We start from the raw sequence: 25,342 nt of genomic DNA, 5'->3' as shown, positions 1-25,342 counted from the left end.
TTCACCTCCCTGCCCCCTTGGTGCCTGTGATGGTTAATTGCATGTGTCAACTTGGCTAGGTCCACAGGTATTTGGTCAAACACCAGTCTGGATGTTGCTGTGAAGGCAATTTTAGATAAAATTAACATTTAAATCAGTATACTTTGAGTAAAGCAGATTACCCTCCATAGTGTGGGTAGACCTCATGCAATCAGTTGAAGGCCTTAAGAGAAGATAGATTAAGGTCTCTTGAGGAAGAGGGCACTCTGCCTCCAGACTGCCTTCAGACTCAAGCTGCAGGATCAATTCTTCCCTGGGTATCAAGACTGCCCTGCAGATTTTGCACTTGCCAACCTCCACAATTGCATGAGCCATTTCCTTTAATTAAACTCTCTCTCTGTCTGTCTCTCCCCACCCCTAATATATGGAGAGAGAGAGAGAGAGAGAGAGATGAAGATATATAGATATAGATTATATAAAGATATATATATGTTTTATAATTGACAATGGTGAACATACATATAGTGGGAACTTTAAGAAAAAGTCTGACATAATAAAAACCACAACACAGGACTATATGGGCTGTTTTCCAGTCAGGACAACCCACATCTCTCTTAGTGTGTACTCTCATTCAATAAACTCTCTGGTCTCTTAGCTAAATTGTCTCTTGGCCAAATTCTTTCTCTCAAAAAAGACAGAAACGGAGGACCCCCACACTTCCAGGTGACATCCTCACGATGTTTAGGGTGAAAAGTAGATATCAAAAACCATTCTTACTTTTCCTACACCCATCATTGTTGCTTCGTGTCTCTCCATGTTACCACAGTTAAACCCACTGTGCCTGTGGACTCTTGGATTATCCTGTGATGTTAGCCAAGACAGCTTCTTGTCTTTATGCCATGTGACAAATGGGCCTGGTAGACAATCACTGGGACAACCACATGCAACAAGACAGCCATTCAGTGCAGCAAGGAAGTTGCATGCTATTATAAGTAGGTACTCTTCAGTCTTACACTTTGCTGAGATTGTTGCTTGCTTGCAATTTTATAATATTTTTATTGAAGATTAAAGTAAGCCATATTCTTCAATGCCCCAAGGAGAAAGGAAAAGATTTCATTAGCTGTCACCACTGTCTATCCTAAAAGAATGTTGCCCTGTCACCTAGGAGGGAAGCAATGGCTGACCTCCAGCCACCTCTTCTAAGATGGGGCTAGGGAAGGTAGAAGTGGGGGACTCCTGCTCTACTCAGACTTCTGAGGAAGTTCCAGGAGAAAATATTCACAAAGAAGGCACTGAGAAGGCAGTAAATGTTTAATAGCCACTCTTATCTGATTACTGCTCCATGATATCCTGAGTATAAAAGGAGGCTTCCTTTAAAACAAAAATCTTCTGATTGACTTATGCCTTTTTCTGTTTTGAACCTTTACTTGCTGAAGAAGAAGATGGGTAGGAGAAGGAGGGAGAGAAGGAGGAGCAGAAGGATGAGGAGGATTGGGGAGAAGAGGAAGAAGAAGAAGAAGAGGAAGAAGAAGAGGACAGAGGAGGAGGAGGATGAGGAGGAAGGGGAGAAGAAGAAGAAGGAGGAGGAGGAGGAGAAGAAGAAGAGGAAGAGGGAGGAGGAGAAAGAGGAGGAGAAGAGGAAGAAGAAGAAGAGGGGGAGGAGGAAGAGAAGGAAGAAGGAAGAAGAAGAAGGGGGATGAGGAGGAAGAGGAGAAGAAGAAGGAGGAGGAGGAGAAGAAGAAGAAAAGGAAGAGGGAGGAGGAGTAAGAGGAGGAGAAGAGGAAGAAGAAGAAGAGGAGGAGGAGGAAGAGAAGGAAGAAGGAAGGGGAGAAGGGGGAGGAGAAAATCTATTATTCAATTGAGTAGTATAATTCAATTCAATTCAAGCAATTGGCCAAAAATTCCACTGAAATATTGACTGAATTCGATTTATCCACATTCAAAGTATCCTTTTATAAGCCATTTGATTGCTGCCATGTTACAAGTCTTCACAGAGCTTTAAGGTATTTCATGCATTTATTATTCTCAACAGAGAATTTTGAACTAAAACTCACCACATTCTATTTACATATGCAAGGAAAATATTTAAAAATCCAAGCAAAGTTGAAGCCCTTCAGCTGGTTTTCTTTAAGCAGAGATGTCAGGTCACTTATTCAAGATCTCACAGATACATACAAGTCAAGAAAATCTAATCCCTTAAAATTCTACTCATTGACTTGATCATGTCACTGGACAGCACTCAAATGAGACACCACAGATAAGAAAGCCAGAAAGGCTTTCTGCATAAATCTACCTTTTTCCATGATTAACAAAGCCTTAGCTTCACAACTCATGAAATGGTTGGAAGAAATCCTAGACCTATTTTGCAGATGAGCAAACTGAGACACAGAGGTGTGTGAGGTGTGAACAGCTTTTTGGCTGTGGGAAAGTCACAGGATTGTCTCTGCACCTCATCTGCAACTCTGAGCCTTGCTCAACCCCATCTGATTAGGGAGAGGCAAGCTTGCCGCAGAATAGGATCGTGTTGGTATGAGTGTGCCTTATAAAGAACAGGAAGGGGTGGTTCGCCTTGAACTGAGCTCGCATGGGTAGGCTTTTTACAGCGATGCTGTCCCCAGTGGCTGCTGCTGCCTCCGTGCCCTCTTCGCTGACATCCAGGTATGACTTGTGGATGGCTTTTGATAAATATAGGCCCTTGGTTGATGACATTCCAGAAAGATCAGCTTTGACCTGGTTGAAGAGATCTGTCACCCCTAGAGATTTTAACAGGGAATTTAGCTCATACTTAATTTCAAGTTTGAATCGGGGGAGGTGTACTTCAACTTCTCTTTCCATCATGTTAGAAGAGCTTGTCCACTCATGAAACGTCCCCGAATTCAGCTGCTTTTCTATCTAAGAGACAAAACACAGACAAGCCCACATGAGTCAAACACACGACCTCTACATTAAATGTCATATGTTTTTATAATTCTCAGTGTGAGTGGTTCAACTTCATCACTTTTTCTACCTTTAATACAGTCTACTTACCTGGGAACAAAATCATACCATTAGCCACATTTTCCCTTTTCTGTCGTCTGTTTCTCGTCTAAATTTCATAATTAAGCTTCTCAAGTAGGTATCCTACAGTCTTTTCCCTCAATTCCCTCAGCATACATGCTTCACTGCACTTCTCCCACTATCGCCTGTGAAGTTGTCATGGTCCTGTTTCGTGGATGGACTCAACCATTTCTTCTGGGTTCTCATATCTGAAACATTTCATGATACCCTCCTTTATGAACGTGATTCTTGTTTGGCATCCCTGATGCCAGGATCCCCGTGCACTCTGATAGCTTTCATCCTCTCGTGCCCTTCTCTGTCACTGTTTCTGGTAGCTGCTCCTGAAGCTGAACTCTGGGCCACTTGTGCCTCTGCCCAGCATGTCAGCTCCCACATCAATGCTCAGCTTTCCCAAAGCAGCCTCAGCACGCTGACTTCTCATTCTCCATCCAGTTTCATCATTTGTTTGTAAACCTTTCAAACGCCCCCCTCGGGCATTGAACTCTCCAGCCAGCCCTGTCCACAGCTCCAAACCACCATGCTGTGTCACATCCCATCTTTTTAATCTGAGAATTTAAAACAATTTTGACAACTACTGCCTACCATGACAATATAAAATCCACCATAAAATAAAGGTGGTTTTTCTTCCAAAGTATCTTTTCCTTTTGTCCTTTTCTGCCCGCATCCAAGAGACTATGACTTCATGCCACAGCTCATGCTGCCTTGCTTCTAAGGCATTTGCACTGCTCTTTGCTCGGCTCAGTTTAGCAGGGCCCCTGTGATTCTCCTATTCATCCAGCAAGGCTCGGACTGAAATTGCTGTACTAGGAAATCCCTTCTGACCCATTCATTCTAATCCCATAGTCTACTTCCAGAAAACTTTCTGCAGAGTCTAAACTGCTCCCAAACTGCATTATGCCTCCAAATGTCTTTCACTCCAGTCAACCACAGGCCCTTAGGGACCTGATTCCCTCTGACTTGACCACAACCGTAAGCATACCTGTTATGGCCACAGCTGCACTTCTGTTACTACAGCTCCTTCTCACTTGGCACCCGTCTCACTTCTTAATCCAAATGCGTACGTCCCGACCCTGCTCTTTCAAGAAGCCTTCCCTACCACCCGACACACACACACACCTTGCTCACCTGTGCCACAGTGTTTTCATCTCAAGCCAGCACTCCCTGGCTTAGAAGCCCCTAACTGTTGGGCTATATCACCCATATGTGTGTCAGCTTCTGCAGGCTTCCAGACTTTCAGCTGTGAGAAGCACAGCCTGCTCTATGCTGGGCAGCTTTGGCTGCAGCTGAGGAAAGGGGGTTGGATCCAAACTCCTTTCACGGCCATGACCACTTCTTAATGGGTGTGGTGCCCATTTCTCCACAAAACTGAGATGTTAAAAATGGTTAGCCTGTGAAAGTACAATTGGCTCAGAAATACTGCCCCTCAGAGTAAAATGGCTTAATCAGATTTCTGCACACTAGGAGCCCAAATAGCATTATAACTTCATTACTATAGAAAGATGTCCCCCGACTATCAACCAACCAGTACTTGTGTGTATTTGTACAAAATATCACTTCTGCTTCCATGTGCCTTTCTCATGTAAGAATAGCTTGTTCTCCATAAACACACTGTCCTGAAAGGCAGAGGCCATGTGTCTCCCTGCTACTTTCACACCCCCGGGACAATCCTACTGAGGCTTAGATTGTGAATCAATGACTACACTAATGTCATGAGATACACAGTGTGTCTGTGTGTGTGTGTTAACATGCACACATGCTTTAACTGCATTATAGCATTCTTATAATTTTACCTGTTTCAGATTAGCTGTACCTACTGGAAGCAGAATAATCATGCTTAATTTGTTGTTAACGTAGGGCAGCTCAAGAACTTGCATCTGCAGCTCCTTTACAAAGGCCAGTTTAAATGTTCCAATTTGATACATCATATCCACAGTTACATTTTTACCCTGTTAAGAAGAAAAAGATTATAGTATACTTACATATGTGAGTGCACATGTGTGTATACTGATTACCTTGCATAACATGGATATCTGCATGAACACTCTAAAGGCATGGGTAAAATGGAAACTACAAAGTAGATTCCTTATTACTTCCCTTTGCAAAGGTTATCCATTTTTTTAATTTAAAATAAGTCATGGTTAGAGACTGAATTGTTCTAATAATATATAGAGATAGCTTGGTCTACCAAAAACAAAGTCAGGATTTTTAGCTAACATGATTTTGGTGGGAAAAAAAAGGATATATCATTAAATCATTTTCTTTTTAATCTTTCCTCAAGAAACTCTCTAGAAAAAAAAAATAACACAGATAGCCTTAGTGTGCTGCTGGAGAACATAACCACAGTATATATGGAAAGAATAAGCCAAGAGAACATTAATAAAAGAATGGGTTTTCTTCTCTGCCAGAGAATCTTAGTATCCCAAGTCTCCAGTTAGGTGCTCTGTGATAAAAGTTATTGTCATTTAATAAAGGAAAAATGAAAATCTGTAGAAAATACAATAAAAAGAACCAACAGAAACCTAGACCAATATTTTCACTAAATCACTAAATCTTTCTAAATTGTCCTTAAATGATTATTGTATTCTCCAACATTTGTCATGAGTCTGAAAATAAAATACTTACCTCACTTAGCTGAAAAGGACTTTTAACTGTCTCTCTTTCTTGAAATTTATTTTGCCATTGTCCTTTGAAATATATGGCATTCACTAGGACCATTACAGATGAAGGGTCAATTGTGCCCTTTCCAAAGAGATTTGCCACTTTTCCTTGTATAAAAAATAAGATAATTGTATTTGGATTTGAACTCCTGATAATAGAGAGGTAAAGAGTCATGAGAAATTTAGAGCCATTTCTTTTTTAAGACTAATTGTAAATTTGAGATACCAGAAGAACTCCTTTCATCTCCTGGCCATGGAGCCTTCTTTGTCAAATGAAGTTTATTTCAGGGAATATTTAATGCTTTATTATTTAATCAGAAGATGGCACCCAGGAAGTAGCCAGTATATTCGTGATGGATCAATTTGTCTTATGCCTAGTTACATCGAGTGGTTTCTTACACATTACTGCTTATTTAGATACTATGTAATCATTTCTTGTGGCTTACTTTTAATATTTACAAGACTTTATACTTACCAGCACTTCACTACACGCAAATATAGTAAGTATTTTAAAATATTTATTCTTTCAATGCACTAGAATTAGTGTATTACAAATATATATACAAAAGCACTTGAAGTAAACACATATCTGAAAATCAAGATTCATAAATTTATGCCAGGAATTGCTTTGTAAATAAAACTGATCAAAATTAAACATCCAGCCCTCTTGGTGCATTTTGGTACACTGCAATTTATAAAACCTTTTTGGAATGGAATCTGTTATACAATATGAAACATAGGAATATCTGAACATCAGCTTTAAGCTTCATGAAGGTTTTAATTTTCATTGAAATTCTAGGCCTAACACAATCCTAGCATGTGATAGCAATACCTAAACTTAAGCGTACAATGTATATTTTTGGATGAAACAGTAAATAAAGATATAAACAAAAGATGAAATAACATTAACATTCTACATAAATATATAACATGTGGATCCCTAATGCACACCCATGACAGACAACACTAATCATCTTTTCATTCATGCCAAAAAAATTTTAGGCATTTTCTAAATGCTGGGCACTGTTCTAGGCACTGTAGCACTAAACTCAGACTATAACACAAAACTAAACAGACAAAAATCTCTACTGTCACAGAGTTAGTGTCTACTGGCTCAATTGTGGGCTTTTTCAAGTAACCTAAGTTTAAGTCTCAGACTCTCAATACAGATTTCCCAAGCAGTCACTACCAGTGGATTAGAGTTAGCACAAGACAGAGGCATATTTTTACACCACTGTGCTAAGTAAATTAACAGATATGAAAAAATATATACACCTTTCAAAGCATTTTATGACTTAATACAAATAATAGAATGGATATATATTTTAATCTGGTCACCTATTACTAAACTTGACATCTGTCAGTTCCTCAATCAAAAAGATACTATTGAGAGCTCATCACTGTTAAGTGATATAATGGGAGAAAAATATATTAGAAAGCGTTGTCTTTATGCTAAAAGAAATCTAAAATAATATAAAGCTAAACTAGAATTATTAAGTGAATTCAGCAATGTTAATATACAAAAGTAAAGTATATACTTATACATCAACAACAAATAAACCAAAATAATAGATACCAGCTAAAATTCACCAAACACCTCAAATACCACCTAGGGTCAGTTTATCAAAAAATGTATAAAACTTCAACATAGGAAAATACAAAATGTTATTGAAAGAAAAAATTAAGGAAGACTTGTATAGAGGTAAATTTCATGGTCATGGATTAGAATTTGAATAGAGATGTATTTTCTCTTCAAATCTATAGATTCTATATAAATCCTATTAACATTTCAACTGATATATTCTGTGGAAGTTAACAAGCTAATTTTAAAACGTATATGGAAATACACAGGATCAAGATTTGGCAAGGCAACCCTAGAAGAGATCAACATTGGAGGGATTACACTTCCAGCTTCCAAGAGTTATTATAAAGCTACTATAATTGTGGCATCATCATGAGAATAAACAAATTGACGAATGAAAGAGAATGGAAAACCTAGGAGCAGATTCACACATATATGGTCATCTAATTTATGATAAAATTTACATTGCAGTGCAATAATGAAAGGATTCTTTGTTCAATCAGTAGTGCCATAGCAATTAGACATCCACATGGAATGAAACTAATTTTAAAATGAATCCTGACTTTAATAAAACAATAAAACTTCTAGAAAATAACATATGAAAATATTTTCACGAACTAGAAAATATTTTCACGACAAGATTTCTTTAAAATCGTCCAAAAAATGTGTGCAAAAACACTAACTATAAAGGAAAAGATCATAAATTTTATTCCTTTGAAATTAGAAACTTCCATTCATCTAAGACACCACTAAGAGATGGGAAAGATAAGATGCAAAATAGTAGAAGTTACTTGCAACATAGGTATCCAGTATGTGCAAAGAACTCCTAAAAATTTATCAGAAAAAAAAAACAGACAAACCATTCTTACAGGTGGGCAAAAGATTTAAACAGAAACTTCACAAAGGAGGATATGCAGCTGATGAAAAATTGTTCAACCATATAATTCATGAAGGAAATGCAAATTAAAATTAAAATAACTACAGTGGCTAAAGTTAACAAGCCTTACACTACCAAGTGTTGGCAAGGAGGAGGGACAAATGAAATTCTCATTTCTTGTTTGGGCAAATAAATTGACACAACCACTTAAGAAAATTGCTTGGCATCTACTACAATTGAATGTATATATGCCTTATGACTAGCAATTCCATCCCAAGGTATACACCCAATAAAAGTGCATACATATATGTACCAGGGATATGTATCAAAAATATTCACAGCAACACTATTTATAAGAGATCCAGACTAAAAATGTCCTAAGTATTTACTAACAGTAAAATGGATAAGTATATTTGGAATATTCTGAGAATGAAATGCATATTAATAAAAATGAACAAACCATGCAATGTGTAACTACATGGATGACTCTCACAAAGTATTGACCAAAAAAAAACCCACATAATTTATGATTCCAATTACATGAGATTTAAAAACAGGCAGAACTAATAAGTGGTAACAGAAGTCAGAGAAGCCTTAACATTTGGGGAAAAAGGGGCTTATTTCTAGAAGAGGATTTAAGGGGGACCTTGCAGTGCCTCTTTCTCATAACTAATGTCTTATTTTGCTGACCTGAGTCATGAGTATATTCACTTTGTGATAATTTATCAAATAGCACACATACAATAATTTACTTTTCTAAATGTATGTATATTTAAATCATAAAGTTTATTTTTAAAATCAAGATTTAAGGGATGTATTAACTAATTGTGATATGTCAATGTTGTTTGGTTCCTGATTCAAACAAAAAAAAGAGCCAACTGGGGAAAAATGAAAACACACTGAATATTTAACATTAAAGGATTATTTTTAATTTTTCAGAAGTAATGAGATTGTAGTGGTTGTATTAAAATTGTCCATATTTTTAGAAAAACAAAGTGAAATATATGTAGGAAAATGATAGAATATCTAGAATTTGCTGCAATATAATCTTAAAGAAGTGTTGGAGAAAGGGTGAGAGATTACATGAATAAAGCCAGCCATTAGTGAGAAATGTTGCAATTGAGTGATGGATAAATAGGGTTCATTATATATTCTCTCTACTTTTGTATATCCTTAAATTTTTCCTTAACCAAATGTTTCTAAGAAACATTTAAGAAATATTTAGCAATATATATGGGTTTTTAATTGTGAAAAGTAAATTTAAATTTAATTAATTTTAATTGCAGAATGCACCACACATTTATGAAATAGAAATGGTGTTCATTCGCAGAGTCACTTTGTATAGCTTCTAGAACAACTGATTGTAAGGGTATTCCAAAATATGGTCCCATTCCTTTCTTGCTGATCTGCCTATGTCAGGTGCAGACTTCAGCCAGCTTCCTCGTTAGCAAGCGGACTCAGGTTGCTTATCAACACAACACAGAGTTTAGAGACATGTATTGACTTATCCTTACCATTAGTTTTATTTTCAACCCAAGCATTAATCGTTTTCCTCGTTTCTTCTGTAGACTGTTCAAAATCCACAGTTTGCAGCCTGGCTTGATACCATTTCTCAGAACAGCTTAAATATTGCTATGAAAGACATGATAATTGAACAACATTTCAAAAGCAGTGTAAGGAAAACAAAAATCTACAGCTCAATGTATTCTAAAATTCTAATGCAGAGAAAAAAGCAGTTCCTATAAACAAGTCTGAGAGGAAGCAGGATCCATATGTACTTATTTTTAATAAAACAAATAAATTTAACAAAATCTGAAACCCTTCCAAAAGGAATGTTCAGAAATGTTTTGTTGTTACTTCTGTCATATGATTGGCTTTCTTAGTTTTAAAGTGTTCAAAGCAAAATGACAAATTGCAATACATGAGCACCTTCTGACTCTATTCCTACTCTTTCCTCTTCAAAGTAGACATGGAAGTTACTTGTCTCAGATTATAGACAGGAAAACTGAAAAGCAGAGCGGTTAAGTGACTTGCTTTTCCGAGGTCTAACAGAAGGTTGCTTCCATGATATATATCAATCTCCTCACAAGCTGCCATAAATATAATTAATAATAAAAACATTCTGTGATGTAGATAGTTGGCATTTCTGTCAAATTTATGTAAAGTGTGAACAAAAATATCTTAAGAATGTATTATTTCATTCACCTATAACATATTATCTAGTGAAAGTGGTGTGCAAACTCAGTATAAAGAACTTACCCTTTCTTTTAACCAAAAATTTTTACTCCGAAGCCCCTCCTGTGTAGCATTCTGGAGCAACGATTGATGACCACCCATGGCCCTAGATTTCTATAGAACTGGAGACTTTCCATTGTCTTTCTGCCAAGACAACAGTGATATCTTCATGGACCCAAATGTGTTTACCATGATGCAATTCCTGAGACCTAAGGAGCATACCTCCACAGCCCAGTGGGACCCAATGCCCCAACATGAACTGAATAGAACAATACAAGACTTTGAAATATGGAAGATGTGCCTAGCGTAGAAGAAAAACAAAGCTTAACTAATGTTGCGGGAAGTCAGGGACCCTGAACGGAGGGACCGACCTGCTGAAGCCGTGACAGAAGAACATAAATTGTGAAGAATTCATGGGCATTTGTTAGTTCCCCAAATTAATACTTTTATAATTTCTTACACCTGTCTTTACTGCAATCTCTGAACATAAATTGTGAAGATTTCATGGACATTTATCACTTCCCTAATCAATACTCTTGTGATTTCCTATGCCTGTCTTCTTTAATCTCTTAATCCCATCATCTTCGTAAGCTGAGGATGTATATCACCTCAGGACCCTGTGATGATTGTGTTAACTGCACAAATTGTTCGTAAAGCATGTGTGTTTAAACAATATGAAATCTGGGCAACTTGAAAAAAGAACAGGATAACAGCGATGTTCAGGGAACAAGGGAGATAACCATTAGGTCGGGCTGCCTGAGAACCAGGCAGAACAGAGCCATATTTCTCTTCTTTCAAAAACAAATAGGAGAAATATCATTGAATTCTTTTTCTCAGCAAGGAACAGCCCTGAGAAAGAGAATGCGTTCCTAGGGGGAGGTCTCTGAAATGGCTGCTCTGGGAATGTCTGTCTTATACAGTTGTAGATAAGGGATGAAATAAGCCCTGGTCTTCCGTAGCGCTCCCAGGCCTATCAGGACGAGGAAATTCCTGCCTAGTAAATTTTAGTCAGACTGGTTGTCTGCTCTCAAACCCTGTCTCCTCGTAAGATATTATCAATGACAATGCATGCCCGAAACTTCGTTAGCAATTTTAATTTCGCCCCGATGCTCTGCCCCATTTGCCTTGTGATATTTTATTGCCTTGTGAAGCATGTGATCTCTGTGACCCACACCCTATTCGTACACTCCCTCCCCTTTGAAAATCACTAATAAAAAATTGCTGGTTTTGCGGTTTGGGGGGCTTCATGGAACCTGCCGACATGTGATGTCCCCCCTGGACACCCAGCTTTAAAATTTCTCTCTTTTGTACTCTTTCCCTTTATTTCTCAGACCAGCCGACACATAGGGAAAACAGAAAAGAACCTACATAGAATTATCGGGGCAGGTTCCCCCAATAAACTAAGAGCAAAATCTGGGCCTCAGAATGAATCTTCTCCTGAGCTGGATCCAATTGTGGTTGAAACAACCTTAAGTAACTCTCCATAGCCCAGGAGATGGACTTTTTCCCAGCCAGAATCCTGAAATAACAAGGTCCCTCTCATGACATAGTTCAAGACAATCTTCATGATGCTAATGATGTTCTCACTTCTGGAACAGATGTCATCATGATCATCCCAAATCCACATTTATCTACTGTTATGTCTGGGTCACTGTTTTGAGAAGGCAAAGTCAAGAGAGTGGGCATCCCAGCTCAAAGGACCATGATTGTTAATCCCTGCCACTCTAGACACTCTCCATACATCATTCCCTATATGCTTCCAGGGCAGTAAAAGAAAATACTCTCTGAATGTCTATAATACCTACCCCAAGTTGCAAATATTCTGACTATCAGAAGCTCATCACATAGGTTATCCAGACATAACCTGATCTACCAGGCCAGGGAAGAACATTAGAAACTCATGTTTCATCCAGCTTCACCCAGATAGCATTTAAATAACCCCGGTCAAACAAAAGCTTGCATTTCACCTCAATCACAACAAGATGATGTAGCAATTAAAACCAGGAAAACAGATTTGGATAGGGGTTAAATCCAGGTTTTGCCATTTAAATATCTCTGTGACCCTTATCAGCCTGACTTTTCAGAATCTGCTTCACAGTCTGTAGAATTAATGGAAATTTTATACCCATATCTTAGCACAGTGTGAGGATTATAGGAGATAATGCTTGTAATGAGCTAAGCAGAATGACTGGCACAGAGTAAACACTCAATAAAATTACATAGGACCATGGTGTTGGGAAAAGGCATAAATGGTGTTAGAATATTGGAGCTACAAAGAACTAAGCCTAATCCTCTCATTTTAAAGATAGAAGTGACTTGCCCAAAGTTATATATTCTAAATGGAAACAGAACTCCTGTCTCTTGGCTCACAGTCCAATGTAATTTCAACTACTTCTTGATACTCCACTATTAAGAACCTCTGAAAAAGATATGAAAAATTGATTTTGTTTTTCTTCTGGTCCACAGGGATGATTCTTACCTACTTTGTTTTGTGCTTCATCCCTGACCTTGGTTCTTAGACAGCATTAGGGATCTTGAAGAAGTCATTTTTATGTGATATTTTGGAACTTTACATGAGAGTTTCAATAAATCCATTTCACTGAAACTGTAAGTTAGCACAAAGTCAATCTCTTAATGATAAATGTCATGTGACTCTTCTCACTCTTCATCAATTTTGTGGTATGAAATTCAGAGGACCCCAAGAAAGTTGTTGATCACTCTTCCAAATGGACTTACCTGATGAAATGTCATCGTCTTTGTCCCGTAGAGCCTGTTGGCAATGCTGAGGGTACAGTTAGAGTCTGGCTGGTTGATTTGAGAGAATAAGACACCAAACTCGGAATGAATTCTTCCAGCTTGGCTGCACTGAAGCATCAGTAAACAAAGAATGATGTATTAAATTGCTTGATTTTTGCCATTGGAGAATGATAACTATCTAGAGAGCAAGGTGTTTGCCTCTGAATAAAAGGGCTGTGAATACAAGGAAATTAGTTTAAAGCATTTTCTTCCTTGGATTTTTGCTAGCACATTAATTTCACCACTCTGTAACTTTAGTTGCAGTCTGTGTGCAGAATTGTAAGTTACCGCATAATACATGTGTACTTGTTGGTCCTAATGATTTAATTCAAAGGCAGTTTTCATAAATAAAGAGATCCTAGTGGGGTATTCAGGGCAATAATTCCAGTGTTATTGCTGCCTTTGTACTTACAGAATCGTTTCTCTTTTCTTTCACACTTTTTTCTACATCTCCATTTTTCATGTGGTCATTTAATCAAATACCTCAGCCCTTCACTGAACTGACTTCACACACTAATTTGCTTCTCAGTGGTAGCAATTCTGCTAAGCTGCAGCTTTGTTGCATTTGAAAAATGGCTAAGAATTTATGGACATTATAGGCAATATTCCTATATTCCCTAAAGCAGTCCCTAAAGCAAATGGTTCCTAAACTATGGACTTTGAACTTTTAGTAGTAAGTTGGGTTCCATGAAGCTGGTATTCTGTGAGTCTATATGCATTTATGTATTTTCTCAACCAATCATAATCAAACAGAACTATTTTCATGTAGGAGTTCTATATAATTTTGATGTCAAAATGAATCCTTCTACTGGAAAAAACTAGAGACCATAGTCCCAGAGCATGTGGATTGGGCAATATTAGGCCATGTTTTCCCAGTACATAATTATATGGCCAAGCATCAGGGTCCTTTCTCAGTCCCCACTCTAGACAGAAAAGTCTAACACCACATAGACAAGACTGGCAAACTCAACACAGGGCACCGTCCATAAAGGAACAAAAAGGTTTGAGTAAAGATGGCAATAAATCAGGTAATAAAATCTAAGAAACTTTACTATTGTTATTATTATCATTATTATATTAAACTCTACAGGCTGTAGTTATCATCAGGAAGGTTAAAGGGGGACACATAGCTGGTTCCCTCACGGGCAAAAGAAGGAGCTCTTCTACTCAACACCCAGACTATTATTTCATCCTTCTCTTAGGTTAAAGAGCATTTGACAACTCAGCAACATTATCGTACCTTAGGTGAGTCCTTGAACCCTGGTTTTAATGAGTCTACAGTATGACTAAAATGAAGCACCTAGAAAAGAAAAAAAAAAGGATCTTTTGGCATCAGAAGCAATGTACAGTCTATAAAGGTTGACAGTTGTATCTATTTTTTTATTTTAGATCAAGATCCATAGTGATAGCTAACATTTAATAATGTGTTCCAAGTCCTGAACTAAGTCTTTACATATCTTATTTAACCTTCCCAACAACTTTATGAGTAGATACTATTACCCTCATTTTATGTTAGGGAAACTATAAGTTTAAGAGAGATCAAGCAGCTTGCCTCAGACCATTGTCAGTTTCCAGGGACTAATCTCTTATCCCCTGGACACTTCTGTCCCTACTGTGCTTAGGCTGTTAACTAAGACAGTACCCATCTGGGGCTGCATAAGACCTTACATGGTTTCCCAGCACGAACAATAATAAGATTTGCAAGTATCCTAAGAGTTGTTAAGTGATATTCTTCTAGACTTTCCACTGCAATGAAAATATAGGTAATGGGAAAATCTCTAATGTTAGCCTATATAACCTAAAAAGTCACCTTTCCTTTCTGAGTCTCAGTTTTCAATCTGTAAAGTGTGGATAACAATTCCTAACTGTTATGAAGTTCAAACATAATCATGAAAATTTTTTTAACTTGGTAATGTCTAAAATAGCATTATGTTTATTATAAATTTAACCTTCTAGAAGACAATAATAGTACCTTTGTCGCATTTAAATCACTGAATGAAGGGACTCTAAAAGTAAACTGCAGAGATTTATTTGTGATACCACTGATAGTAAAAAAGAGACCACACGTTGCTTGTATTACATTGTTTGCATTACAGCATACTCCATTAATCAAACCATTATCAATTTTTAAGAAATACGATTTATTCAATGTGTTTTTTTCTCTCTCAAGATGGCAATTTTATTGGTATAAAGATGGAATTAATTTTGCTGACCCAGAGTGGGCGCATGAAAGACTTCTGGGTCCTGAACAAATCTCTGGGGAATTCCATACCTTCTCCAATTGCTCTGCAGTCTCTCCCCTGGCACCAAGGAGGACCATGCTTAGAGCATAAAGCAGACTCAGCGAAGAAAAGAAGATGTTATCTCCTATGTTGTTACTGTTCAGCTCTTTGAACACATCAAGGCAAAATTCAACGTTAGCTGTGCTGAGAGAACGCATTTTTATGCCAACTGCCTGAGAACAGAAGGGAAAAAAATCTCAGAACATCACTTGAAGTTAAAGATAGTATCTGGAGTTCAGTTATTGTATTTCATGAGTTTAAGTATCAGAGCACACTGCTTCATGAAAAATTACATACCCTTATCACAATTTCTGAGAAATTAGTAAATGCTAGAGAGGGGAATTCACATTAGTTTTACATTCCAATGAACAGAAGATTTACTATTCCTTCAGCCAATGGTTAAAATCTATCTTACTATCATTTGTGTATATTTTTAAATAATCTATAATTGTTCTGGAGCAAAAGATTAAAAGGAATTGAATCTTTGTATTCTGAATTTCCATGCTTTAAGACATTCCTCATCCTGGAATTTGTGCAGAAAAAAGTCTTGAGCTACACACGATCAGCCAGTCGAGATACTTTCCCACTAGACTACCCACTTTTGCAGTGTCACAGGAGGACATCTCCATCTCAGTCATTTTTGCACAAACAAGTTGACAGCACTCGCAAAATTTCCAGCACGTTTTTTATTTTTATTTTTATGTTATTTTATTTTATTTTATTTTATTTTTGAGACAGAATCTCGCTCTGTCGCCCAGACTGGAGTGCAGTGGTGCAATCTCAGCTCACTGCAAGCTCCGCCTCCTGGGTTCACGCCATTCTCCTGCCTCAGCCTCCCGAGTAGCTGGGACTACAGGCGCCCGCCACCATGCCAGGCTAATTTTTGTATTTTTTAGTAGAGACGGGGTTTCACCGTGTTAGCCAGGATGGTCTCGATCTCCTGACCTCGTGATCCACCCGCCTCGGCCTCCCAAAGTGCTGGGATTACAGGCGTGAGCCACCATGCCCGCCCTTCCAGCACATTTTTATCTCCTCAGTGGGACCTCATTCCCTGTATCCCTCCATGAAAGTAAGACAATACTAACAAGTAGGACCTGCCATAAGAAAGTGGTCAGAGATCTCAGCCTGGAGGCCACAGCCATCATGTTTATGAAAATAGAAATGGAAACGGAAAATCCAAGAGAAGAAAAGATGATGCTGGAATATGTGTTATCTTAGGACAAGAATATGTCAGGAAAGAAGAGTTCATTCTATTCAGTTCCACAAACATTGTTTGAGCACCGCTAACTGTAGAGGGCTATGGATATAAAAACATTCAAGAATAGTTTCTGCTCTCAGGGAGACGTCATTCTTCAGGAGCCTCATTGCCATCAAACACTTCCTTCCTTTAACTTCTGAGTCATCATTCTGTCTCAGTTCATGGCCTGCCTCCTTGACTGCTCCTTCTCAGTCTCTTCTGCAGAATCGTTCTCAATTCTCAACCTCTAGACATCACAATAAAACAGAATTCAGATCTTGAGCCTCTTCTCTATGAACAGTCATATCCGGGGTGATCTCATCCAACCTCATTCCTCCAATGTCACTAATATGCTATTAGCTCCTGCATTTATGCTGACCTTGAATTCCAAACCCACATATCCAACTGCTTACTCAACATCCCCACTTGGATGTCTAATATATATCTCAAACTTAACATGTCCAAAAGCAAATGCTTGATTTTCTAACTCCTCTCTCCAGCCTGTGTCCCTCACAGCCTTCTTTGCCTCTGTAAATGGCAATTCCATTCTTCTATTCTTTCTCAAGCTAAAAACCTTGGGATCATCCTTAAGTACTTTCTCGTTCTTATTCTTATTCTCGTTCTTACTCAATCAATGAAAAAATCCTGTTCTCCCCATCTTTGGAAATATTCCCCATCTGCACATTTCTCATGCTCCCCAGTTTTAACAGCATGAACGGTGCTCCTGAATTACTGAAATAATCTCCTATCTTCTTTCTACTCCAGTCTTTATCCTCCTCCATAATATCTTTGATAGACTAGTATTTTTTTAAAATATCAGTTAGTTAGGTACTCCTCTGCTCAAAAACTCCACTGTCTTCCCTTTTACTCAGAGAAGAAGACAAAGTCCTTACTGTGACCAACAAGACCCTCTGTGATCTGGCCCTGGCCACCTGTCAGACCTCATCTCCTACCACTCTCCCACAAGCTCACTCCAATTTAGCCATGTAACCTCCTTGCGTACCTTCAACATAACAAGTACATTCAACCTCAGGGCATTTGCACTTTCTATTCCTCTTCCATGAAGTTCTTCCAGAAGATATTTGAATGGCTCATTCCAGCAGTTTAATCATCTCTGTTCCGATAGCATCTCATTACTAAGGCTCTCCCTGACCATTAATTCTGTTTAAAATCTCAGCCCACATCCCTCCATTCCATTACCATAGCACATACCACCACCTGGCTTACTACATATGTATTTATTATCTGATTCCCTTCCCTCTATAGCACATTACACCAAGGACTTTGTTTTGTTTTTATGTTTTATTCCAGCATCTAGACAAGCTCTACCCATACAGTAGTGACCCAGTACATGTTTGCAGAAGGAAGAAATGAAGAAGAGAATTTCAATCCAATAAGTACTGTGTGATATGCTGGTATGCACATAATCAAGTAGAGAGGAGAGACACAGAACCAAACTGAGAATTATAGTTAGCCTTCCTGGAGGAGATAATATCCCTGCTGCTTCTAGAAGAATGAAATAAGCATCACCTAGGTATATACATGTAAGAAGAGCACTCCTGTCAGAAGGAATAGCATGAGCAGAGACTCAAACACCTGAAAGATAAATTTTATATTACAAATGCATGAAATAAGAGTCCAAAAGTGGTGGGCAGTGGGATTGAAGATGGGCAGGACTGTGGCCTTAGAAGCCTTGCATGTCCCTTGATGAGAAATCAGAGATCACACCCCACATAGCTCATGGTGGAGTTGGGTCTTCATGTCACCTAGTCAGAAGTTCATATCATCTTTCTGATAATCAATTTCTAAATCTCTCTCCTTCTCTTCTTCTCTCTCCCCAGAAGCATATTTTAAAAAGTTGGTAGCCCAGCATTCAGCCCTTCCCTTTCACTCCCTTGTTTTGGGCTAAGAGAACTTGCTTTAATGCAGATTTCATGCAGTCATGTGCTTCAGAGGAGGCTTCACCCTTCTCAGGCCCCAAGAGCAAGCCTGGATTAGTCTAAGCCAATTGAGGAAATTCTATGTCCCAAGTTTCTAGTGTAGGAGTCAGAAAGTGCCGTAATTCTTACAAGAAAGACAGGAGAGGTTGCTGGAGGGCTTCTAGAAAAGACTTCTAATAAGAAGAGATCCACAAGAGGAAACCAGCCCTCTTCTTCCTCTCACACTTGGGTTATCTGCATGTGTCTACTACTGCAGCTGCTATTTTGTGTCCGTGAGGTAGCTAGTCTAAGAGGATAAGCCAGGATTTCAGAGAGGAAGGACAGGCAGAACTTGCGTCCTCGATAACACACCATTGAGTGAATTGATTACCCAATCCTGGATCTGCCCTAGCTTGAGATTTCTTTTCATGTGAAATAATAATTTTTTCTTATTGTTTAAGCCATTCTGGTTGAGTCTTCTGTTACTTGCAGCTAAAAGAATTCTAACTCACTTCAAGGGTTTTTCTATACACCCTTGTTCACTAGAGCCAATTAGCCCACTTACTCCACATTCACCTTTCTGTAGCATAGTTACATTATTCCCTTGTTTAGTCCACCTGGAATACAGAAATATGTGATTCTTTTACCTCCTATCTTCTAGATTACAGCTTTGCCCTCTTTTAGAATCCAAGTCTAAGCATATATGCTATAGGACACTGTGACAAAGGCCAATACATATCCCTGCCAATACATATTTATCCTAGTTACCAATGTATCTTATTTCCAGTCAGTACATATCTGAGCTGAGCTTTCTGGAGATGTGTTCGCTGGGATATGTCCTTGTTTGTCATCAATTTAGGCATTTATGTCATGCTTTTAGTCCTTTATCAGGCAGAGACAGACCAAAAGGGAATATATGTCACTTGTGGACTTTCAAAATAATGACCCATGACATTTATATAGGAAAATTCACAAATCCTGTAATCAAAACCAGTTGCCCTAAAATAATCATTAAGGAGTAGATGCTGTGCGTTCCAGTTCTCAGAAAGCCCAGCACAGTGTAATAGGACCCAGCAGTTATACAGCACCAAGCCTGGACCACACTTTTCTTTGCTCTTGACAGTTTTTAAAAAATATAACAGAAGCGTTTTACTCATCTTATTTTGCTAAAATACAATTATGTACCTTTGACAGGATGTTTTCCTTCAAGGTGATTTTAATACAGCTCTCTGTATTATGTGTGGTAATAACAATGTCTTTGACAGCCCTTTGTTTAGCTATTTTAATAATGAAAGCACTTCCAATCGTGAAGTATATCCAAGTCAGTTGCTCTTCATGCTATGTTCTGCATTTTAGTGAATTAAGAAAGCTAGCGGAGTTGCATTCTGGAAAGTAACATAAATTTATTTATCTTAAATTTATGTCATGTTGTTGTTATAAAATCGCCTATTCACATATCATAACTATTGTGGCCCTGCAGTTACTAGAGCACCTAAGAAAAGAGTTTGGAATACACTGATAGGCCACTTATTGTGTGCCAGACACTTTTATTAGTCTGTTTATTTGTTTGTTTCTTCTTTTATAACCACAAGTATACAAGGTTGAGGTCATCACATGCTCTGGTTCTTGGCATAAGCCATCACTGGATTAGAAGGCCATTCTCTTCTTTACTTATGGTCTTTGACCCAGTTCATTTCCTTTCTTCTCCACCACCATAGACACCACTTATAATTTGTTTAAAGCATATTCTTTTATGTATATGTGCTCCTGTAAAACATTGATTTCTTTATCTTAAGCATTTTTAAATTTTCATAAATGAAGTTATGTTAGATAATACTTAACATCAGCTTTGGGAGGCGGAGGCAGGTGGATCCCTTGAGCCCAGGAGTTTGAAGCCAGCCTGGGCAATGTGGCGAAAACCCCATCTCTACAAAAAAATTAAAAACATCGCCAGTCACAGTGGCACACACTTGCAGTCTCAGCTACTCAGGAGGCTATGGTGGGAGGATTGCTTCAGCCCAGGAGGTCAAGGCTGCTGTGAGCAGTGACTGCACCACCGTACTCTAGGCTGGGAGACAGAGTAAGACCCTGTCTCAAAACAAAACAAAGCAAAACAAAAAAATACAAGTTTTCACATACTTTTCACCTAGTACTATATTTTTAAGATTCATCCATGTTATTCTGGGAATATAGTCCGTACCTTCTAACTGTTGCATTCTTCTGCTTCCACCATATTAATTTGCCCATTCATTTGCCAATGGCAGATGCCCAAATGGTTTCCTTCCTCATGCCACCACAAACAGTGCCATGATGAATATCAGCACACCTACTCCCTTACACAGCTCTGTGAGAATTTCTTTGTAAAGGAAATGGCTAACTTACAGGATTCATGTATGTGCCAGTACTATATATGTATTATTCAGAATCTTGAGTCTTGCAGGGTGAGTGATGATGTTCGCCTCACTTCACAGTTGGATCTTACAGCTCTTCAAGCATTGAACTCATAGTACCAAGAAAGAATACTTCAGGTTCAGGTTTTTCTCAAAAATCATTGGCAATACATAATTATAGTTAATTCAAATGAACTTTGTATTAATGATAGTTTGAATTAGAATAATTCAAATTCTAATCAATAATATTAAAACTCTGTCTTGCCAATAGACATGCTAAATATCAAATGAACTTTGTTTCTTGGCAAGACAGAGTTTTAACTGTATTATTAATGTAGTGCCAAAGTGCATGGGCTTTCCTCATTCATTTTCCAAAATTCTACCTTTCTGTTTGCAGAGATCTTTCACGATGCAGTTTCTATGTTAACCATATATTTAACTAGTTTTATTGACAATTCCCTCTACATCTGGGTGATTGTCTTTGCATGTGCAGAGGTGTGTATGGATGGATTTATAGATTTTGGTTCATTTAATATGTTGGTATTCCTCACTACACTGAACATTCTTTAAGGGCAGAGAAAATTCATCTGTGAAATTGTCAGTGTCTTCCACATTCACCCAGGAATCAATACTTATTAGGGAAACCAATATTCTGGATATTTTACAGCTAGTCTAATTAATGTTGCCTAGTCCATTTCAGGGAAGCAGAACTTACGGAAGGCAGAAGTCCCAAGTCACCCAGAATTTTATCAAAGATGCATATGGACCCCCAAAACAGCCCACTCACGTGGTAAGGGAACATTGGCTGTGTCTTGGAAAAAAAAAATCTTCTTCAAGCAAATGAGGTGTGTCATCTGGAAGTTGTTATGACAGAAACGAAGAAAAGAAGGATATCTGTCACTGTAGCCCTTCGAGGTTGAGAAGAGGGATTTCCAGAAGAGACAACTCTATTTGGGATATGTGTGGAAGGGAACACATCTTATCTTATCTGAAGGGATACTGACACTAGAGGACTGCAACAGACGGAGGGTCTGGCTCTGTCCTTTTGGGGGAAATACATCTCCAAGGGTGGCTAAGACAACAGTATCTTACAATATGTACCATACCCTGTGTACATTCTTCCCCTTTCACAAGACTCTTCTCTCATGACCACTTATCTAGCACCTACCTCTCTTTCCCTAAATCAGAGCTATTCTTTTACTCTTACTCTCTGCCCTACAACTTTGTGAATTTCACATATGCTCATTCCTAAAAATAGTAGGAATTTCAGAATGTTCACATAAACATAAACCATTATATTTTAGCTGCATGTACAGAATACACATATTACTTAGGAGACTAATTTTAAAGCTATAAGACGAAACTGAGAGGCAGCAAAAGAAAGAAATTGTCTCCAACACATAGCAATTAATAAGGCTAGCATAGTAAGTTAAGATCTTCTAAGGAGCTAAGAAGTGTGTCAATACAGAGGCCACAGCATGCATGACTAGCTTGTGTTTTGAATGAAGATTAGTAAGTAGAAAATATCAACGGAGTTCCGTTTTACTAAACAAAGATCTGAAATCAAGTCAGCCTGCCTCAAAGATTTTTCAATGCACACCATCGATGGCATCCAAGTATGCTAATGTATTTATCAAGGGGTCAGCAAAAGTCATACTCAATTAAATAATAAGTTGCCCCTTCATTTGGTTCATTATGCAACCTGTCCAAATGCCACAGTTTACTCTTACTTATTGTCCCCTTTGACAACAAGCACAGCTGAGATAATAACGTACAGAAACATTTCTCTTACCTTTGTTGCTTTCCAGTAGTGAAGTTCACAGAGTGGCAAGTTAGACTGGAGCTGCGTCCCTCAAAAGGAAATATAAAGCCTTCATATTTTGCCCCTCCCTTTTCATTTGTGTCCTTAGTGATTCAGCTCTTCACCTGCTGGTTGGAAAGTACAGCCCTGAAAATGAAGTCCATCAAGAGCTTCTTTAAATCCCCAGAGCCCAGCATGGTGGCTCATTCCTGTAATCCCAGCACTTTGGAAGGCCGAGGTGGGAGGGTTACTTGAGGCTAGGAGTTTGAGGCCAGCCTGGGCAACATAGTGAGACCCTGATCTCTATTTAAAAAATTAAAAAATAAAAATAAAATTTTTAATGAGATCCCCAGAGACTCCCAAGATGACCAGTGCTTTTCAGAGAAGTGCTCAGTTCTTTTTCTATTTATTTATTTTGAGATGGAGTCTCACAGGCTGGAGTGCGGTGGTGTGATCTCAGCTCACTGCAACCTCCGCCTCCTGGGTTTAAGCAATTCTCCTGCCTCAGCCTCCTGAGTAGCTGGGATTATAGGTGTGCACCACCACACCCAGCTGATTTTTGTATTTTTAGTGGAGACAGGGTTTCATCATGTTGGTCAGGCTGGTCTCAAACTCCTGACCTCATGATCCACCCGCCTCAGCCTCCTAAAGTGCTGGGATTATAGGCGTGAACGACCATGCCCAGCCCTGCACCCAGTTCTTAACCTCCTTCTGTTTTACTAAGGGAAAACCTCAACAAGCCTGGCCTCTATTCAAGAAAAACACGCTGTCTGTCAAAGAGATTGCCATCAACCCAACAAGTTGGCAGTGCCATATGCAAAATTCCAGGGATCTCCAGTGTCGGTGCACATGGTGCAAAGCTACTCAGTAGGAAAGATCCCAGCTGTGGCAGATGCTTCCTGGCCTGAGGAACACTCATCCCAAGATCTTCTGGGCTCTCTTGCATGCAGCATATGTTTTTATGTGGAGCTTCAGCAATCTACTAGCAGGTAAATCCTGTTCCACAAAAAAACACAAGAGTTATCGAGTTAGTAATAACTCAAGCAAGAGTTATTCTGTGGTTTCAGTTTAAAAGCTTGGTGGGAGCAACAAGCCAGCCCTACCTAAAGTGAATTCAGAGGCTGAGTAATGATTCAGGAGCCGGGAAGAAAAATTACAGATTAGAGGTAGGAATGAGAGTTAGAGACAGATCATGTTTGGGGTGTGCAGTAGGCAGAATCAGCATTACGAGAAAAGCCCAGCTTCCCAAAGACCAGTCTTGACCATGCAATCCACAGTCCAGCCTCCCCAGGTTGTTACCCCTGCCAACCAATGATGGCAGACTGTACCGCACTCAAGACAGAAGAAATTCCTTTATGGCCAGTGATTTTCTCTTCATTTTCAGTGCACAATATTTCTTCTCTTAGTTCAAACTAAACCGTTCTACAAGACAAGAGAACCAGAAAACATGGTTCTAAAATTATAGTCCTAATACCCATTTTTCCCACAAGGTTCTCATAAAAATAACTGTACACAACCAATCACACAGAACTAAAAGGGATCCCAAATCTGTCCAGTCTTTTTCTGCTCAGAGCACATGTTTTCTGACATGAATCAATTCCAGCTGGGGGCTTTCAGAGCTTAAAAACCTCATATCTACCATTAGGGCTGATCTTCTACCTTTCGACTTTGTTTTCATCTCTTTTTAGATTCCATAAAAAGGGGATTGAATTTCTTAGCTTTTTTTTTTTTCTGTCTAAGCATTGGGGTCATCAAAGAAGGTCTTTTTATGCCTTTGATCTAGATTGTATTCCTGTTATTTTCCCTGTCGCAGAGGAAGTATTTATTTCTGATTTTTCCTTCCAGTTGGAAGGACATCCATCAGCATAACACTCTTTGCCTCTCTTTACCCTCAAATTTACTCCTGCTCCCCAATGTCTTAGCCTGGATTCCCTGAAAGCAGAGCCCTAGATAAAGGCTCACATGCATGTAGTTTATTTAGGAAGTGGTGTCAGGGAATAAAAGCAGAAGAGAAAGAGGGGTGGAACAGAGATGGAAAGAAACTTAATACAATTCTTACAAAATTGGCCACTGGTATCTGAATCCATGGACTTTCGGAGGAATCTTACAAAATGTGCATCAGAGCTGTCCACCGAGAGGAAGAAGAGGGGAAGCATGTATCTACAGGCTTGTATCCCCATAGGTCAAGGAAGGTCCCATGGGTGTTAACTCGGATCACACTTGAGTGTCAATTATGCACATTCACACCAAAGCATCATCACAAAGCCCTGGAACTGGAAGCAAGGTGTGAGAGGAAGTGCTGCCAGATTGCAATGCACAAAGTTATTTAAAGCCTATGCAGAACTGGTGGCCTCAGCAGCAGCTAGATTAAGAGGTAGGGTGGCAGAATATGAAGTGACTAACAAAAGGCGTCTAACACATCTAACCTATGTTGGTGGGTTTGGAGAGGAAATGCCCTCAAGTTTTGTTTTGTTTTTTTTTGTTTTGTTTTGTTTTCACAGGTTGCCAAGCATCCAAAGGAAGTATGGAT

General features: G+C 38.7%; 1 protein-coding gene across 1 annotated transcript; it reads right to left on the bottom strand.

Moving 5' to 3' along the window:
* Nucleotides 1-1,905: 1,905 nt before the first annotated feature.
* SERPINB11 (serpin family B member 11) lies at nt 1,906-22,959 on the bottom strand. The gene is made up of 8 exons (XM_523958.8): nt 22,804-22,959; nt 15,456-15,638; nt 14,424-14,483; nt 13,124-13,252; nt 9,667-9,784; nt 5,659-5,801; nt 4,827-4,982; nt 1,906-2,871 (listed from the first exon to the last, which is right to left on the bottom strand). The coding sequence occupies exons 2-8, from the start codon at nt 15,621-15,623 to the stop codon at nt 2,467-2,469; spliced, it is 1,179 nt and encodes a 392-aa protein (XP_523958.7). The 5' UTR covers nt 15,624-15,638; nt 22,804-22,959; the 3' UTR covers nt 1,906-2,466.
* Nucleotides 22,960-25,342: the final 2,383 nt, after the last annotated feature.

The sequence above is a fragment of the Pan troglodytes genome, chromosome 17 (assembly GCF_028858775.2).
Source record: "Pan troglodytes isolate AG18354 chromosome 17, NHGRI_mPanTro3-v2.0_pri, whole genome shotgun sequence".
Taxonomy (NCBI): domain Eukaryota; kingdom Metazoa; phylum Chordata; class Mammalia; order Primates; family Hominidae; genus Pan; species Pan troglodytes.
This window is presented reverse-complemented; position numbering and strand designations above follow the sequence as displayed.

Excerpts from the sequence above, each read along its gene's own strand:
- SERPINB11 (XM_523958.8), bottom strand. The coding sequence starts at position 15,623 with ATGCGTTCTCTCAGCACAGCTAACGTTGAATTTTGCCTTGATGTGTTC. Across the intron at positions 14,484-15,455 it reads CTGCAGAGCAATTGGAGAAG|GTGCTTCATTTTAGTCATAC; the intron begins GTATGGAATTCC and ends TTTCTTTTCTAG. Across the intron at positions 2,872-4,826 it reads GTACAGCTAATCTGAAACAG|ATAGAAAAGCAGCTGAATTC; the intron begins GTAAAATTATAA and ends TTTGTCTCTTAG.